This window comes from Rhinoderma darwinii, chromosome 2 (assembly GCF_050947455.1).
Source record: "Rhinoderma darwinii isolate aRhiDar2 chromosome 2, aRhiDar2.hap1, whole genome shotgun sequence".
NCBI classification, from domain to species: Eukaryota; Metazoa; Chordata; class Amphibia; order Anura; family Rhinodermatidae; genus Rhinoderma; species Rhinoderma darwinii.
In genome coordinates, this window is record NC_134688.1 from 444,250,138 (window position 1) to 444,267,930 (window position 17,793).

The window sequence follows — 17,793 nt, forward strand, 5'->3', positions numbered from 1 at the left end:
CATTTCCATTGCTATTTTATGAATGAATTTTTGTATTTTAATATTTGAAATTGGAAAACACAATTGGTAAATTAGATCACTGGGTAAAAGTTCTCCAAATAAATGGAGAATTAAATTCAAGGACATACATACCATACAGAAATCTTATGTGGGGCACAGACAAGGTTGGCTGCATTAATAATGGGGGAAGAGATCATATGCAGGAATCGCCACTCTACAGGCCCTACAACAATAGCAAACAAGGACGTAAGGAATTAAGTCAAGGATTCTGGTAAAGATATGGGGAAAATATGCTCGACGTCCTTCTGTCCTAGATGGGGTGGGGTAGCTTCATCCAGCCCCAGAAGATTGCTATATCGACAGCACAAAGCAAATTGATCCATTGTTTCTTGTGTAAAATGAAATGTAGTTGAATGTTGCCTATTATTTTATTATTATTATTATAAAGAATATAATCATTATTTCACTTAGGGAGTTTTTGAGAGCTATTGCCTAGAGACCATGGTGGCAACCATTTTATTGATGACAATGTGGCCAAGTCCCCCATTCCTGTGGGTTATTATTAGAGTTTTTATAGAGCTTATAGGGGCAGCTACAATGGTAATGGTATCAAATAATTTATATTTATGCCGTTTTATAGCACATACTTTATCGTGACTCCCAACTTTAAATAATGTTGCAGTAGACTGAGAGCTAATTTTGTAAATATGTCATTAGAACTTCTTTACTAATAGTATGGGGTGAAAAAAAAAATGGAAAAAGGACAAATACATGTGGATAATACTAGCACCATCCAGAGAGACTACCAGGGAAACAAATCATACGATTCAATTAAAAAAAAAAAATTCTAGTATAGTGAAAATTAATGCCTGGAATGGTTTTGAGGCAGTTGGGGGCAGAAAATTAGTGCTAGCCTTGATTTCCCACAGTTAATGTCTAATGTTCTTCTCTGTTGACAATTTTATTCAATCACTATTTCATTTTGGAAAAATTGCTTGAAAGATATTATCTTCCAACTAAGCAATTGGACCAAATCCTAAATAAGTGAACCCTATTTAAAAAAAAAAAAAAAAACTTCAAAAGCTCTTCCGACAATATTCTAGTGCAATTTTTTTTTTCATATTTCGAATTTAGATTCCTACTTCGTCATCAGATTTTGTATGTGAAGCAATGTAAATGTGAAATAAATGCTCATATTATGTGTTTAGAGTAAGGTTCAAATTCAGGATAATGTTGACTGAACAGCCATTAATTGCTACATTCTATAAATTGGGTCAACCAGTATTAGAAATGCAAAATTTATTCTCTTCAACTTTCCAAGCATGAAATACCGTATAGCCTTGTAGCTTAATTTAAAGTGTAGCTAAACGTTCGACAAACTTCTGACATGTCATAGTGACATGTTAGAAGTTTGTATTGGTGGGGGTCCGAGCACTGAGACCCCCACCAATCGCTAAAACGAAGCAGCTGAAGCGTTCGTGTGAGCGCTCAGCTGCTTCGTTTCTGTTCGGCTTTTTTCCGGAAATAAATGTATCGGAGTACGGGCTCATAGGCTTTCTATTGAGTCCGTACACCGATACATTTATTTCCGGAAATAGCCGAATGGACACGAAGCAGCTGAGCGCTCCCACGAACGCTTCAGCGGCTTCGTTCTAGCGATTGGTGGGGGTCTCCGTGCTCGGACCCCCACCAATACAAACTTCTGACACGTCACTATGACATGTCAGAAGTTTGTCGAACGTTTAGCTACACTTTAATGCTGGTGCCCGGGAAACTATTGGTTCAATATATAGTACAAACTGCTCATTTTATCCCTACCAATAGACATGTGGTGGAAACCAAACATTGAAGATACAAGAGTCTTACGGCGGGTTCTTTGAACCAATAGAAAAAGGGATGTATTCTTTGAATGGTCTAAATGTCTAAAACTGTATGTATTCAAGGCGGTTGTTTTTTCTACTTATTCTACAACTTTCAAACAGAGGGGAAAAAAAAAGTTCCACTTAAGTCAACATTACCAGAGTGGATGTTAGTCATTATAATATACACAAATGTGCGTGACTTATATATGTGCATATTCAAAAATATATGCTCATATATAAATATAAATTGTACATACATGCACGTCCACAAGTGAATACATGTATTCATACTCTCATATAACAATGACATAGATCTTCACCATATTCAAAGCAAGAAAAAACAAACATATTGCTTATTTTAGATCCTTGTTGTTCCAATCTATTTGCCATTTTTTTTCTTCTCTGTAAACCAGGTAATACCACTCATGTGATCCTGCACAGATATAGTACCTGTAGCAATATGCAATGTGTTTTTATAGTACAGACCGTTCCGTCACATTCAGTCTCTTCTCTCCGGGTCACAAGGAGTAAGGTTTTGTGCTTATCATCAAATCAAAATTGCAGTGCAAAATTTAAACATGAATGTTACACAGTTAAACAAAAGTTTTTTTTGTTTCTTTTTTTTTCTTTTTTATATGGCACCACAGCCTATTAATTCACATACAGTATAGTACAATAGAACAATAAGGACAGACAATAATATTAAGAAGAATTATATGAACAAAAGAGGGCAAGCTTGCATAGGAATGCAATCAAAGAAAAAACAATATATACAAAGCCAAAATGCTTTTTTTTTTATCCTTGATGTTGATTCCTCGTTCCTCTTTTGTGTATTTCTGGCAAGAAATATTTAAGGTGGATGGTGTGTATATAAGAGAAGAAGAAAGTAAATCGTCTGTGGGATATGTGTGACTTTCTGTGGCTTTACATTGCATTTACAGTCCTTCCAATCCTACATAAATAAATGAATGTCCATTGCACTGTTGAGTTTCCTCGTGACTTTCATCAGTCCAGACCAACTGGTCTATAGAGCAGCTTGTGTCATAGCTTTTCAGTACTCTAAAAGAGAACATAAAGAAATCATTCATTAATGACAGGAAAACCCTTGACATGATGACATTTGTACTTGCTTTATTATTGCTACCAGTGCCAATCAAACTTGGGTGGACTCCAGGTCCCAATGGGCTTGGAGCATCCGTGGCATTATAGATAAACATGCAAGACAAGGGTGGGTAGAAAGGGGGCACACTGTGACTCTGCCACTTAAGGGCCCGTATACACATGAGGCTGGCCCTAATTGTGATATCTGAATTTCCATAAGAATAACATTCATTATCTCCTTAACTATACAGATGAATCAGGTACCAAGGTTCCCACTGGCATACATTGACATAAGTGCAAATAAAGGAACCACATTGTTTTGTCAGCACCGATAGGTCAGGAGTATTAGTATTGTTTTTAATGTTTGTTATACAGGAGTAACATTTTATTTTTAACTCCGTAACGGCACAAGTTCAGTAATGCAATTTATATACAAAGTTTATCAACTTTTAATGTGTATTTATAACGTTATATACAGTATACAATAAAAATACAGTAACTTTGTATATATATTGCATAACTGAACTTGTGCTGATATGCAGTTACAGTCTGTATAGTCCAGAGCTGTATTCACAATTCTGTTAGTTTTTACTAGAAACGGTTGATAAGTTTGTCAACAAACTCACCCTTAACAACTTAACTGAACATCTATAATGCAATAGGACGGTTAGTTTTACGCTACATCAGATTACAATACTGTGAATGGTGTAAAGGTTATATTTTTAGTTTAGTTCATATTAGCAAAACAAGCTCTGTGTAGACACCTAACCAGCAAGTGATGCTGGGAGATTTCAGCTCTGAATCTTGTAGAATTGTAAAGGTAGCTGTGTACTATGATACAGCCTGTAAATTAGAACTAGTAATACGAGGAATTTACTTTTTAAGTAGATTACATCTATATGTTAAAGAGGCTGTCACCCGTTTATAACTGCCCTATCTCCTACCTAATTTAATAGGTGCTTTAATGTAGGTAACTCCTTTTTATTTATTTTTATTTTTTTTAAACGTTTATTTTTAACCAAGTTATGAACATTTTAAGAGTTATTCAAATTTGTTCTAAATGCCCAACTGGGCGTTTTTTTTTACTTTTCACCAAGTGGGCATTGTAAAGAAAAGTGTATGACCAATCAGCGTCATACACTTCTCTTCATTCCACCCCAGCTTGATCAACAGCACAGCGCGATCTCACGAGATCACGCTGTCAATTCACTTCATACTGCGAGTCCTTCACTGGAGCGATGGAAGACTGAACAAACATCGCCTCCAGCCGCTGAAGATTCAGATAAATGTCCTGGCACGGCTGGAGGTGATGTCTATTCACTCTTCTGTCGCTCCGGTGAAGGACCTGCGGGAGGAAGTGACGCCACAGCGTGATCTTGTGAGATCACGCTGTGCTGTGGATCAAGCTGGGCTGGAATAAAGAGAAGTGTGTGACGCTGATTGCTCAGCGTCATACACTTTTTCTTTACAGCACCCACTTGGTGAAAAGTAAAAAAAATGCCCAGTTGGGCATTAAAAACAAATTTGCATAAATCTTAGGCCCCATGCACACGACAGCAAAAAACCTCCGTTTTTGCGGACCGCAAATTGCGGTCCGCAAAAACGGAGCCATTCACTTTCATTGAACACTGACACCTTTCCGTAGCACTACGGAAGGGTGTCAGTGCCGTGGAAATGTTCCGGGAATTATGGAACATGTCCGTTCTTTTGTATTTTGCGGGCCGTGCTCCCATACTTTGTATGGGAGCACGGCCCGAAAATGCGGCTGTCAGTCAGCGGCCGGCCGTGCCCGCAATCGCGGGTCGTGATTGCGGGCACGGTCGTGTGCATGGGGCCTTAAAATGTTCATAACTTGGTCAAAAATAAAAGTTGAAAAAAAAATAAATAAATAACAAAAAATAAACATTACTTATCTACATTAAAGCGCCTATTAGATTAGGTAGGAGATAGGGCAGTTATAAACTGGTGACAGCCTCTTTAACTGTAAAAAGGTGAATCCCCTGGTCATGTAATTGTATTTGGAGTTCATATTACATTTTGCTAACCTTGTCATCAGAAATATATTCTGTATGGTATGCACTGTAACTAGTGTACAGTAAGAATATCATCTATAGGTTATGTTCAAGATATAGTCATAACCCTCACCGTATTGTGTCAATATTTTCTCTAAATAATGTGCTCATTTCCATGCTCATATTACCGCCTACAACATCTCCATGATGTAGAACTATGATGGGTTGAGGTGTTCAATATAATTTGTATTTTCTTGAACACATACTATAGCTGGAGATAATTATGGTACAGTCATGATAAATAATAGTAATATTTCTTGTGGTGAGGGTGGAAAGGTTATTTTAGAATTATGCTGTAGTTATAGCACAAAAAAAAGAAAAAATATTTCCAAAATGCCAGTCCTCCATCACATAACAGTGTAAAAACAACAAAATGGGATCATTTTCATAAAATAGTAAAATATGTATGAAATCATTAATAATGCAAAACAAAACGTATGCCTTTGGTTGCATTGTAAATAGTAACATAACTATCAAAAGTACAGAATCTGCAATATTGGTTTATATTGTAGGAGTTGGGTTGACTGTGCTTAAAATAATTTAATACATTTTTATTGAAATGTACTTTCTATTGTTAAGCCGGGTTCCCACATAATGTAAACACTATGGAATTTCCGTAACGGAATTCTATGCGGAAATTCCTCAGCTTTTACAGTAACAGCAAAGTGGATATGATTCCGAAAATCTCATGCCCACGCTGCAGAAAAACAACCGCAGCGTAAACGTTAATAAAATGAACTGCACTGCGGAATTTAAATCCGCTGCATGTCAACTTATGCTGCGTTTTAGTAGATTTTCCATAGTGGGTTTTCCCCATTAAATTCAATGGGGATGCAAATCCCGCAACAGAAATCCAAGTGTTGCGACTTTTGCCGCATATTCGCAGCGATTACGCTGCAAAAACCACAATTACAGAAAAAGAAACATACATACCCAGAAGTCCGTGTTTCTTCATCCAGTCCTGTCCTCCTAGGATGACGTTGCATCCCATGTGACCGCTGCAGCCAATCACAGGCTGTAGTGGCGGTCACATGGGATGAAACGTCATCACAGAATGCTGGCCTGGATGACGTCAGAGGGCCAGCCTCCTGGGATGACATTACATCCCATGTGAACGTTGCTGCAGCCAATCACAGGCTGTAGCGGTCACATGGACTGCATCATCATCCAGGGAGGCCGGACTGCACAGGAGGGACGCGTCGCCATAACAACGCCCTAGGTAAGTATGAGCGTTGTTTACTGCTGCTTTCCGCAGTGGAAAATCCGTCTGGAAAAACGCAGGTTGGACACACTGTGTGATTTTTACATAGTGTATCCAACCCGTGGGAACCTGGCCTAAGGCTCTGTTCACACTAACTTCATGCCTTAACTTCATAACAGAGACATGACAGCTATTATGGATGAAAACAAAATGTGACAAATCCCATTGATTTATAATATGTCCGTCACGTATATTTCATGGTTATGGTAATTTTGATGGCAAGTATATAGTCTTGCAGTAAAAAATACTGTAATTTCTGACAGCAATGGAATAACACCAATAAGAAGAGAGCCTTAAAGTAGTTTCAATAATTTTCAGAAAGATGTAGCAGAGCCTGATTTTGTCATTTGGCACAATTACCATGAAGTCGCATCACTCATCAAAACTGTCTTGTTGAGTTAAACTATAATCTCTAAAACCACATTGGTGAAGTAAAAGCTTATTATGTTCCACAAGGACACTTGCCCTTGATACATGAGGCCCATAGTACAATTTGTTGTTTTGAATATGACTACTGAATAATTTTAGTGATGATATTTCACAAGAGAAACAGCAGAATTACAAATTACGCACAGCTACATTTGTAGGTGACTGAAAATGATATTGTGCAATACTAGACCACAAAAGGCAATATATTGTACAAGTATAATAAACAACTAGAGATAACAAAAGAGTATCAAAGTTACTAAGTATACAGTCAAAGGACTCATTGAGACCACCAAAACTGAAGATGAGGACAATGATGATGGATACTAAGGCTCGACATACACATTAGAAGTATGTTGGCCGGCCATCTAATGTATATGATGGTGTCCCGGCTCTTCCCCGACGGCAGATGTCTGGGGAGAGAAGTGGATTTCACCATGCCTGATCCTGTTGTTTGCAAATAGATAAGCCGGTTCCAGAGCCAGCGGCTTACTCACTTCTCCCAGTTGAAGACAGTTGCATGCTCAGCCAAGTCAAGCCAAGCGGGCATGTGTATGGGGAGTCGCGAGGCATAGCTGTTGGCTGAATGGTTGTTCACCCGATATCTATCTCAAGTGTAGGGCCAGCTGAAGGAGGTAGTGCAGATACCCAACCAACAGCACCAAATCTGAGCAGGGCACTAGATGGGGGGGGGGGGCAATGTTGTCAGATGTAACTGATGACTAAGTGCCAAATATCCACTCTCGCCATATATTTGTATATCTAGTAGGTGCTCTTCTATTTAAAAGCACATGACACAACTACTTACATAATTCACCTGTAAACTGTCCATGAATGTTTGGCCCCAAATATCCTACATCAAGAAAATCAATGGCATTGCGCTGGTGACCTCTCATAATGTCGCCTTTCCTTGGTCCAGTGGACTCCTTTGAAGAAGTGGTTCCTGTAGAACTATGGCCTCCAGGTGATGGAAAACATGGCTTGTGGTACGGCATCAGCACTTCATCTGCGAGGGAAATAATTAATGAAATTTTTCCAGTAATTTTCTTAATGAAATGACTTTCTATACGTGAAATGTCACATTTAAAATTCTTACTATTTAAACTATTTAGTAAATAATTTAGCAGGCGAATGTGTGATTAAGATCTAGCACTTTAATAGCTTCTACACCTGTCTAATTACCTTGGTTTCTGCTCTTGTTGATATTTTAGAAAACTGCTGATCTTTAAAATATCACTATTAATTAGAATAGGAGATCAATTTGTGCACATTATATGCGGTTTCTAAATGGGCAATTATAGAAAAAAATATTAACAGAGCTATAGATATTCCTAAATATACCGGCATGGGAATAATTGTCAGTGTGTCATTAGTCCTTAATTAGATTTAGGTTGGAACTATTTGATGATGTGGCATAAAATATGTTTAGTACAGCACATGTCACATCATAAAGGAATTAGTATTATAGCAACTATGTTACTGTAGTTAAGATACTTTAATGGAATATTTTGCTCATAGTCGTTAATACGTCAGAGTTTATTTTAAGGGATTGTATGAGATTAGAAAAACATGGCTGCTTTTTACAGGAAACAGTGCCACCCTTGTCCATGGGCTATTTCTGGTATTGCAGCTTCACCTTATTCCAGTGACTGTACAATAGTGGCTAGGAGAGCCCCTATGGTTTTCTAATCTCATAAATCCCTTTAATTCTATGGGTCTGTGCATTGTGATTACTCTTTGGGTATGTTCACACGCAGTGTTTTCAGGCGTAATTCGGGCGTTTTATGCCTCGAATTACGCCTGAAAAAACGCCCCTAATACACCTACAAACAAATGCCCATTGCTTTCAATGGGAATTATGATGTTCTGTTCCCACGAGCCTTTATTTTACGCGTCGCTGTCAAAATACGGCGCAAAAATGACGGCTCATCAAAAGAAGTGCAGGACACTTCTTCGGACGTTTTTGGAGGAGTTTTTCATTGACTCCATTAAAAAACAGCACCAAAAATGGCCGTAAAAAACGCCGCGAAAAACGCGACTTGCTACAAAAACGTCTGAAAATCAGGAGCTGTTTTCGTCAGTATTATAAATTATATATGGTAGGTGGAGGTAGGTGTTACAGATTTTGCACTGAGGCTCAGGAGTTTTAAGTTACTCCTCAGACATAACGCATTTCAAAAGGAAGTTGTCCAAATAAAAAAAATACAGCTGTGCTGCAGCTTTATATGCAACTTTTTGGAAATTTTTGTATTTATAACTGCTGTATTTTTCAATATATTTTATAATACCTGAACCAAAAGCTTGCTTGTTTTGCCGATCTGTGGAGCCCAGCCATTCCTGTGTTTGTCGTTGTCTCTCTAAAGATGTTCTACCATGGCTTCCCAAAGAAGTCTTATTGTCATCCATGTTGGTAGTATGCCTCTCAAGAGAACTGGCTTTTCTTTCTTGAGGGCCGCTACGTTGATTGGGCATTTGCTGTCTCAAGCTTTGACAAGGTGGGGGTTCGGGTGGAGGTGGAAGATCTTAAAAAGAATAAAAACTAATGAATGTATCCAATAGACTAAGGGAATCAGACAAAATAATGATGAAAACTATATATTGTTTGTAGGGGTAAAAGATTATGAATTAGGACTGAAAATGACTGTAGTACCTGGTGATAATAATCTTCATCCCAGTTCTGAGTTGGTTAAGTATGGCTAAAGGATAATAGTCGCTACTACCATGAACTTGTGGTCATTCTTCTATCTGCAAAGAACTTGAATCTGCTCTAATACTCAGTAGATTAAACATTTTCACCCCATAGTCATCTATATACTGTAGATGTTGGGCAATGATGCTCTTAAACTTTAATAAAACATTTTATGGTTATGGTATATTCCATTTAATTTTGATTTTTGTTTAATAAATATATAAGGAAAACAAAATAACAATATTCAGAAAATCCACAAATACAGGTCCTTCTCAATGAATTAGAATATCAGCAAAAAAGTTAATTTATTTCAATAATTCAATTAAAAAGTGAAACTCATATTATAATGATTCATTACACACAGAGTGATCTGTTTCCAGCATTTTTTAGTGTTGAAGATTATGGCTAACAGTTAATGAAAAGCCAAAATTTAGTCTCAGAAAATTTGAATATTATATAAGCCCAATTTAAAAAATGATTTTTAGTACCGAAATGTCGTCCGACTGAAAAGTATGTCCAGTATATGCCCTCAATACTTGGTCGGGGCTCCTTTTGCATGAATTACTGCATCAATGCGGCGTGGTATGGAGGCGACCAGCCTGTGGCACTGCTGAGGAGTTATGGAAGCCCAGGTTGATTTGATAGGGGTCTTCAGCTCGTCTGCATTGTTGGGTCTGGTGTCTCTCACCTTCCTCTTGACTAAACCCCATAGATTCTCTATGGGGTTTTAGGTCAGGCGAGTTTGCTGGCCAATCAAGCACAGTGATACTGTGGTGGTTATTAAACCAGGTATTGGCACCTGCCCACACTGCCAAAAGTACCAAGTCCTGCTGGAAAATGAAATCATCATCTCCATAAAGCTTGTCAGCAGAGGGAAGCATGAAGTGCTCTAAAATTTCCTGGTAGACGGCTGCGTTGACTCTGGACTTGATATAACACAGTGGACCAACAACAGAAGATGATGTGGCTCCCCAAACCATCACTGACTGTGGAAACTTCACACTGGACCGCAAGCAACTTTTATTGAGTGCCTCTCCACTCTTCCTCCAGACTCTGGGACCTTGATTTTCAAATGAAATGCAAAATTTACTTTAATCTGAAAACAGGACTCTGGACCACTGATCAACAGACCAGTCCTTTTTCTCCTCAGCCCAGGTAAGACGATTCTGACGTTGTCTCTGGGTCATGAGTGGCTTGACACAAGGAATGTGAGAGTTGTAGCCCATGTCCTGGATACGTCTGTGTGTGCTGGCTTTGAAACACTGACTACAGCTGCAGTCCACTCCTTGTGAATCTCCCCCGGATTCTTGAATGGCCTTTTCTTGACAATCCTTTCAAGGCTGCGGTTATCCCTGTTGCTTATGCACCTTTTTCTACCATACTTTTTCCTTCCTCTCAACTTTACACTCATATGCTTGGATACAGCACTCTGTGAACAGACAGCTTCTTTAGCAATGTCCTTTTTTTTTTGCTTACCCTCCTTGTGGGGGTGTCAATGACTTTTTTCTGGACAACTGACAAGTCAGCAGTCTTCCCCATGATTGTGTAGCCTACTGAACCAGACTGTTGTACCACTTAATGGCTTAGGAAATCTTTGCAGGTGTTTTGTGTTGATTCACCTATTAGCGTGTCACACCATGAGTCTACAACCCTTAACTTTTACCCAATATTCTAATTTTCTGAGAGACTACATTTTGGGTTTTCATTAACTGTTAGCCGTAATCATCAACATTAAAAGAAGAAAAAAATGCTGGAAATAGATCACTCTGTGTGTAAGGAATCTATGTAATACATGAGTTTCACTTTTTGAATTGAATTACTGAAATAAATTATCTTTTTGATGATATTCTAATTCATTGAGAAGGACCTTTTAAAGGAACAGTTATCCCATTCAGATATTTTATCTCATGCCATATTTTATGTTCAGATATCCTAAACGTGAACTTACCATCTACAATTGCTTCCCTGCAAAGTCCAGGAGGCTGGTCCATTCGGCCTCCCTTGTGTTTTTTAGTAGGCCTTGGCCTTTGGTTATTGTGATTCATGGATGAATTGTTACTATCCCCGGAGAATGGACTGGAAGGTCTTGGTTTTTGAGAAAAAGATAGCATTTTTCCTACAAAGGCAAAAAATTACACCAAAATATAATTCTAATACAATAATATATAGCTTTTGCATAGACTTTACTTTAATTATCATGCAAATGTATTAAGCCAGAGCAGAAGACCGTAAGATGCCACCAGCGAAGGTATATTGAGGTACAGAGGCAGACAATAGGTTATCTTAACGATGCTTTACTGAAATTTTTTGTAATTTTCCGATAACCTCTTGATGAAGGGCAGAATACTTTAGAAGTCACAAATAACGTTGTATTGGGGTCAAAAGAAAAATAAAATCTTGTAACAAGTTGCTTTGACTTTGAACATTCGTATTTAGATTGTTGGATGTCCCATGATCTCTCTATTTATCCCTAAGTTACAAAAAACTCATTGATTAACCATTGCCCACTTTGAAGTTTAAAGAAAAGTGTCTGAAATATATTTGTATATCAATTGGCTTCCCTACATTTTTAATCTTCCTTCAATTTTAACTACGTGGTTGAATCCGGTTAGCTCTTTTTTGATACCATGTACCAGTCTCTATAATGTTAGCTATAATAGAGAAGTTCCTCTTTATAGGCTCTTAACTTCAATTAGTCTACATTTCTAGGTGGTGGAGCTACGGTTTGGAAATAAATAACATAAAGAACATGTAATGAGCATAAGGTGAACATTTTAATAGTATGAATACACAAATAGCCAATGACAGCAGTAAAAGCTTCATAAATTAAATATACCTTTGGTTAAGAATTTCAAAATGGAAATATATTAAAATAATTAGAATATGCTTTTTTATTAGCACCTCAGTAGAAAAGATTGCATTAAGAAAGGTTCCATTCACCAAATGCCATGCATGTTAGGTTAAGCATGAGGCATATTCATGAAAGGGAAAGAAAGCTCAAGAAGAAGAGAGCCATCCCTCATGCCCAAGAAATTGGTCCAAAGACAACAAACCTGCTCTTGATAGACTGGTTCCATTTAGTGTGAAACCAGCTTTATCTGCTGCTGCAACGAGTGACTGTGCAAAGTTGCCGCTCATAAATATCGAGTCGTCAGACGAGCTAACTACACTAGATCTACGACTAGAAAAGTTACGGTCCTCATCAGATGCAGACCCCCATCCATTTACCATAGAACCTAAAAATAAAGGCAGGGATCTAATGAGGCATAAACATTTTTCTGTTGACCATAAAAAGGAACATATTTTTATCGAGTGTTGTTGATGTTTATCTTCAAACTACAAACATTGCGAATACTACAGTTGGTTCAATTTGGCTTTGGAGGAATTGTCCAGATTAGACTGTGAATCACTCTAAATGTTTACGTAGGCACAAAATATATTTTTGACTTGTGAATATGTTTTCCACTATCTATAATTGTTTTGATACTGATTATTGCACATTGTTGGCTGAATAGGCTGAATTATCACCACTAAAGATAAAGGAATGATTTTGCCTCACTCACAAATATATAGAATAATTAGCTTTTTATTCTATAAAATTATTCTATAAAATTTGCCAAAGTTAATCTCAAACCTGCTTTTTCCAAATGCATTCTTACGATCAGCAAATCATTAACTAATTCACATATTGGTGAGACTATAAACATGACTATAAACATGAGAAACAAATCTTTCTATCACATGTTTAAAAGTACAATAAAAGTAAAAAAAAAACACACAATGAAATAATTCCCCAAATCCCTCCAAAAATATTCTCCTCTCCTTTGATCCTATTATGTCTAATACTGCAATCAAAACTGTGAGATATGTATAAATAATTATTCTATATGTGCCCCAGGAGCTCAGATGTGTCTCTGACTGTAAGGCAACTGGCTGCAGCAGGAGCCCTCCCACACTGCTCTCTCTACAAAAGTAGACAAGGAACACTAAGTTACCTCCTAGGCAATGCTACACCCCTTCAACTGTCTGACAGCTAAAAATGGAAGTAAACAGGTGTATTTGCTTCATTTTCATTTCTATGTTTAGTTTTTTAGCATTTTTAGTTGGTCAGTTCCTAAGAATGAGGCGTATCTGCTCATTAAATGGAAATTTTGAGAGGCAATCAAGAGACCTGGAGGAGAGGTTCCGAGATAGGGGATATAGTCATAGGAGCATAAAGAAGGGATATAGAAGGGCAAAGTTTACAGATCGTAATTCAATTTTACACCCACCAAATTTGAATGCCACTAAAAAAAGTGATGATACTAATATTCGATATATTGCCACATACAACAATCAGTGGCAGGTAATGAGATCTGCTTTGGAAAAACATTGGCCAATTTTACATTCTGAACCTACTCTGGCTGATATATTATCGAAAAAGCCACTAATGACAGCACGTAGGAGCATGAATTTGAAAGACATGCTGGTAAAAAGCCATTATGTGCCAAAAGAATGCAACTTATTTGCAACCAAAAATCCAAGACATGGCTGTTACCCATGCGGTGACTGTGTGGCATGCACAAATATGGTCCGCACATCTAATTTTTCCTCTATGATTGACAACAGAGAGTTCAAAATCCGATACTACATTTCCTGTAGTACGACGAACGTTATATACTATGCCACATGTGGCTGTTCAAAGGTATATATCGGTCTGACATCCAGACAACTACGGATTAGAATTAGGGAACATGTGCGCGACATAGTCGCCGCTAGGGACATTGAAGATCTTACCCTGCTGAAAACAATCCCCAGACATTTTAAAATCAACCATGCATGTGACCCAAGATCTTTTAAAGCTTGGGGGATAGATAGGGTGATGTGTGGTATCAGAGGTGGGGATGCCAAGAAATTGCTAGCTCAGAGGGAGTGCAAGTGGATTGTCACGCTTGGAACTATGGCCCCTGTTGGTCTGAATGAGACACTTAGCTTTGCGCCATTTTTGTAACCCCTTTACCATTTTTTATATGTTTGTGTTTTTAAACTGTATGTCTATTAATTTTTATATTTTCTTCTTCTAGTCTTCTACTGTGGCCACTTTTTGACCTGTATATATTTATATTGATCCAAGATTTTTGAAACATCTGTTCTACTGCTTGGGAGACGTTGATTCTCACTATGTGGATCTTCCTGAAATCATCTCTACACGTCGTGGGATAATTCACTGTATTTTATAATTTTTTGTAAACATTGTTGTATATTCGTTATTCTCTACGTTTCTTTGTTGTCAGCTTGGGTTATGGGTGGAATATTACACATATTGTGTTCCGCTTTAACGAACGGGACTCTCGTAATTTGTTCTTGTCACTATTGTTTAATAGTCGGCATTAGCATACTGTTAATATAATACTAATATGTTATTATAACATGGATTGTATTTTGTGCACTCAACTCATTTATATAATCATAATTTTCATCTCTTATTGATTTGTTTTTATTGATGAACTTTCCTTTTTTCTTTTTATGTATTAATTATTTCATCACAGCACTGTGGGTGTTTATTTGCCCTCTTATATACAATTTTTGCGATCCCGTCTTAGTATATCGACCCTCACACTGACCTTTTTATGACTATCCTTAGTAGGAACCTTCATGGATCGATATGTGCCTTTATATCTGCACTAAATTATTTACTGCAGCATATAACTTTGTAGCATTAGAATTCGATCTCTAAACTTACCTTGACTTCATCTTTTGATGTTGTACATCGGCCCTGCTTGTCATACGCGTCATCGCTGGCTCTGACCCGGTCTGCCGTTTGTTGCCTCTCTGCGCGTGCGCGGTTTCCGGAGCCGCGCATGCGTAGTGGGGACTCGGCTGGCAGGTGTGCGAGTCTCGCGATGTTTCGGTCTGACAAGAACGGCCGCATTGAATTGATTTCATTGGCCAAACCTTACCAGCTGACTGGATTAAACAATATATTTAAGGTAGAAGGACCTGATCGAAGTTAGTATACCCCTCTGAAAAAGCCATCCACGCGAAACGCGCGTCGGGGTTCCTCCGTACTCGGGAAGTCACTGAACCACAGGAATTATATGGGTTAGTAGCACTATAGGTTTCTACCTTATACCTTTTCTACTTACCTTTCCTCTTGTGGCTTTACTTGCCGGGAAGATTTATCTTGCTTGATATGGGCTTATGTTAACAATCTGTCGTCGTTTTCTGAGTCCAGCATTTAACCATTTACCTAATGTTACGATGAGCCTGGATGAATATATGACTTGTTCTCACTTACATTTTATTGTCTGGCGTTTTGCCTTTACTTGATATTCTATTACACTGAATCGACAATATGTTGGTCTGAGCCCTTGCTTGTTTGATTTAACGATCTCTCTCTTCCCGGAGCTGCATTTATAAGAGGTATTTCCTTTATGTTCGATTTTGCCACTTGGGAGGTGTACAGGTCTTGGATTTTGTAGTCTATTTTTAAATCTGTATGTAATTTGTATTGTCCTAATAAAGTTTATTTTTTCTATGCCATTGGCAATTATCCTAATAGTTCATGACTCCTTTGTTCTCAGTGTTTTCTATAGTTAATTTGGAGTCTCTATTCCCACAGTAGGGAGGCCTGAATCCGCACTTGTTGGTGGTCTAACCCTGATAACCATTTTCCTGTTGAGACATATGTTGATATAATACAATAATATATAGCTTTTGCATAGACTTTACTTTAATTATCATGCAAATGTATTAAGCCAGAGCAGAAGACCGTAAGATGCCACCAGCGAAGGTATATTGAGGTACAGAGGCAGACAATAGGTTATCTTAACGATGCTTTACTGAAATTTTTTGTAATTTTCCGATAACCTCTTGATGAAGGGCAGAATACTTTAGAAGTCACAAATAACGTTGTATTGGGGTCAAAAGAAAAATAAAATCTTGTAACAAGTTGCTTTGACTTTGAACATTCGTATTTAGATTGTTGGATGTCCCATGATCTCTCTATTTATCCCTAAGTTACAAAAAACTCATTGATTAACCATTGCCCACTTTGAAGTTTAAAGAAAAGTGTCTGAAATATATTTGTATATCAATTGGCTTCCCTACATTTTTAATCTTCCTTCAATTTTAACTACGTGGTTGAATCCGGTTAGCTCTTTTTTGATACCATGTACCAGTCTCTATAATGTTAGCTATAATAGAGAAGTTCCTCTTTATAGGCTCTTAACTTCAATTAGTCTACATTTCTAGGTGGTGGAGCTACGGTTTGGAAATAAATAACATAAAGAACATGTAATGAGCATAAGGTGAACATTTTAATAGTATGAATACACAAATAGCCAATGACAGCAGTAAAAGCTTCATAAATTAAATATACCTTTGGTTAAGAATTTCAAAATGGAAATATATTAAAATAATTAGAATATGCTTTTTTATTAGCACCTCAGTAGAAAAGATTGCATTAAGAAAGGTTCCATTCACCAAATGCCATGCATGTTAGGTTAAGCATGAGGCATATTCATGAAAGGGAAAGAAAGCTCAAGAAGAAGAGAGCCATCCCTCATGCCCAAGAAATTGGTCCAAAGACAACAAACCTGCTCTTGATAGACTGGTTCCATTTAGTGTGAAACCAGCTTTATCTGCTGCTGCAACGAGTGACTGTGCAAAGTTGCCGCTCATAAATATCGAGTCGTCAGACGAGCTAACTACACTAGATCTACGACTAGAAAAGTTACGGTCCTCATCAGATGCAGACCCCCATCCATTTACCATAGAACCTAAAAATAAAGGCAGGGATCTAATGAGGCATAAACATTTTTCTGTTGACCATAAAAAGGAACATATTTTTATCGAGTGTTGTTGATGTTTATCTTCAAACTACAAACATTGCGAATACTACAGTTGGTTCAATTTGGCTTTGGAGGAATTGTCCAGATTAGACTGTGAATCACTCTAAATGTTTACGTAGGCACAAAATATATTTTTGACTTGTGAATATGTTTTCCACTATCTATAATTGTTTTGATACTGATTATTGCACATTGTTGGCTGAATAGGCTGAATTATCACCACTAAAGATAAAGGAATGATTTTGCCTCACTCACAAATATATAGAATAATTAGCTTTTTATTCTATAAAATTATTCTATAAAATTTGCCAAAGTTAATCTCAAACCTGCTTTTTCCAAATGCATTCTTACGATCAGCAAATCATTAACTAATTCACATATTGGTGAGACTATAAACATGAGAAACAAATCTTTCTATCACATGTTTAAAAGTACAATAAAAGTAAAAAAAAAACACACAATGAAATAATTCCCCAAATCCCTCCAAAAATATTCTCCTCTCCTTTGATCCTATTATGTCTAATACTGCAATCAAAACTGTGAGATATGT

The 17,793-nt window shown here is 37.4% G+C and overlaps 1 protein-coding gene across 15 annotated transcripts in view; it reads right to left on the reverse strand.

Annotated features, from left to right (window-relative positions):
- Positions 1 to 1,701: 1,701 nt before the first annotated feature.
- Positions 1,702 to 17,793, reverse strand: part of ROBO2 (roundabout guidance receptor 2) — a 962,581-nt gene continuing 946,489 nt past the window's right edge. For 14 of the 15 annotated variants that reach the window (XM_075854478.1, XM_075854491.1, XM_075854487.1 and 11 more), the window contains 4 exons: positions 11,360 to 11,527; positions 9,011 to 9,244; positions 7,531 to 7,728; positions 1,702 to 2,921 (listed from right to left, as the gene is read on the reverse strand). In XM_075854478.1, the coding sequence (XP_075710593.1) occupies positions 2,920 to 2,921; positions 7,531 to 7,728; positions 9,011 to 9,244; positions 11,360 to 11,527 (602 nt within the window). In that variant the 3' untranslated portion in view covers positions 1,702 to 2,919. The remainder of the gene's footprint in view (positions 2,922 to 7,530; positions 7,729 to 9,010; positions 9,245 to 11,359; positions 11,528 to 17,793) is intronic. The other variant, XM_075854479.1, reaches the window with a different exon arrangement.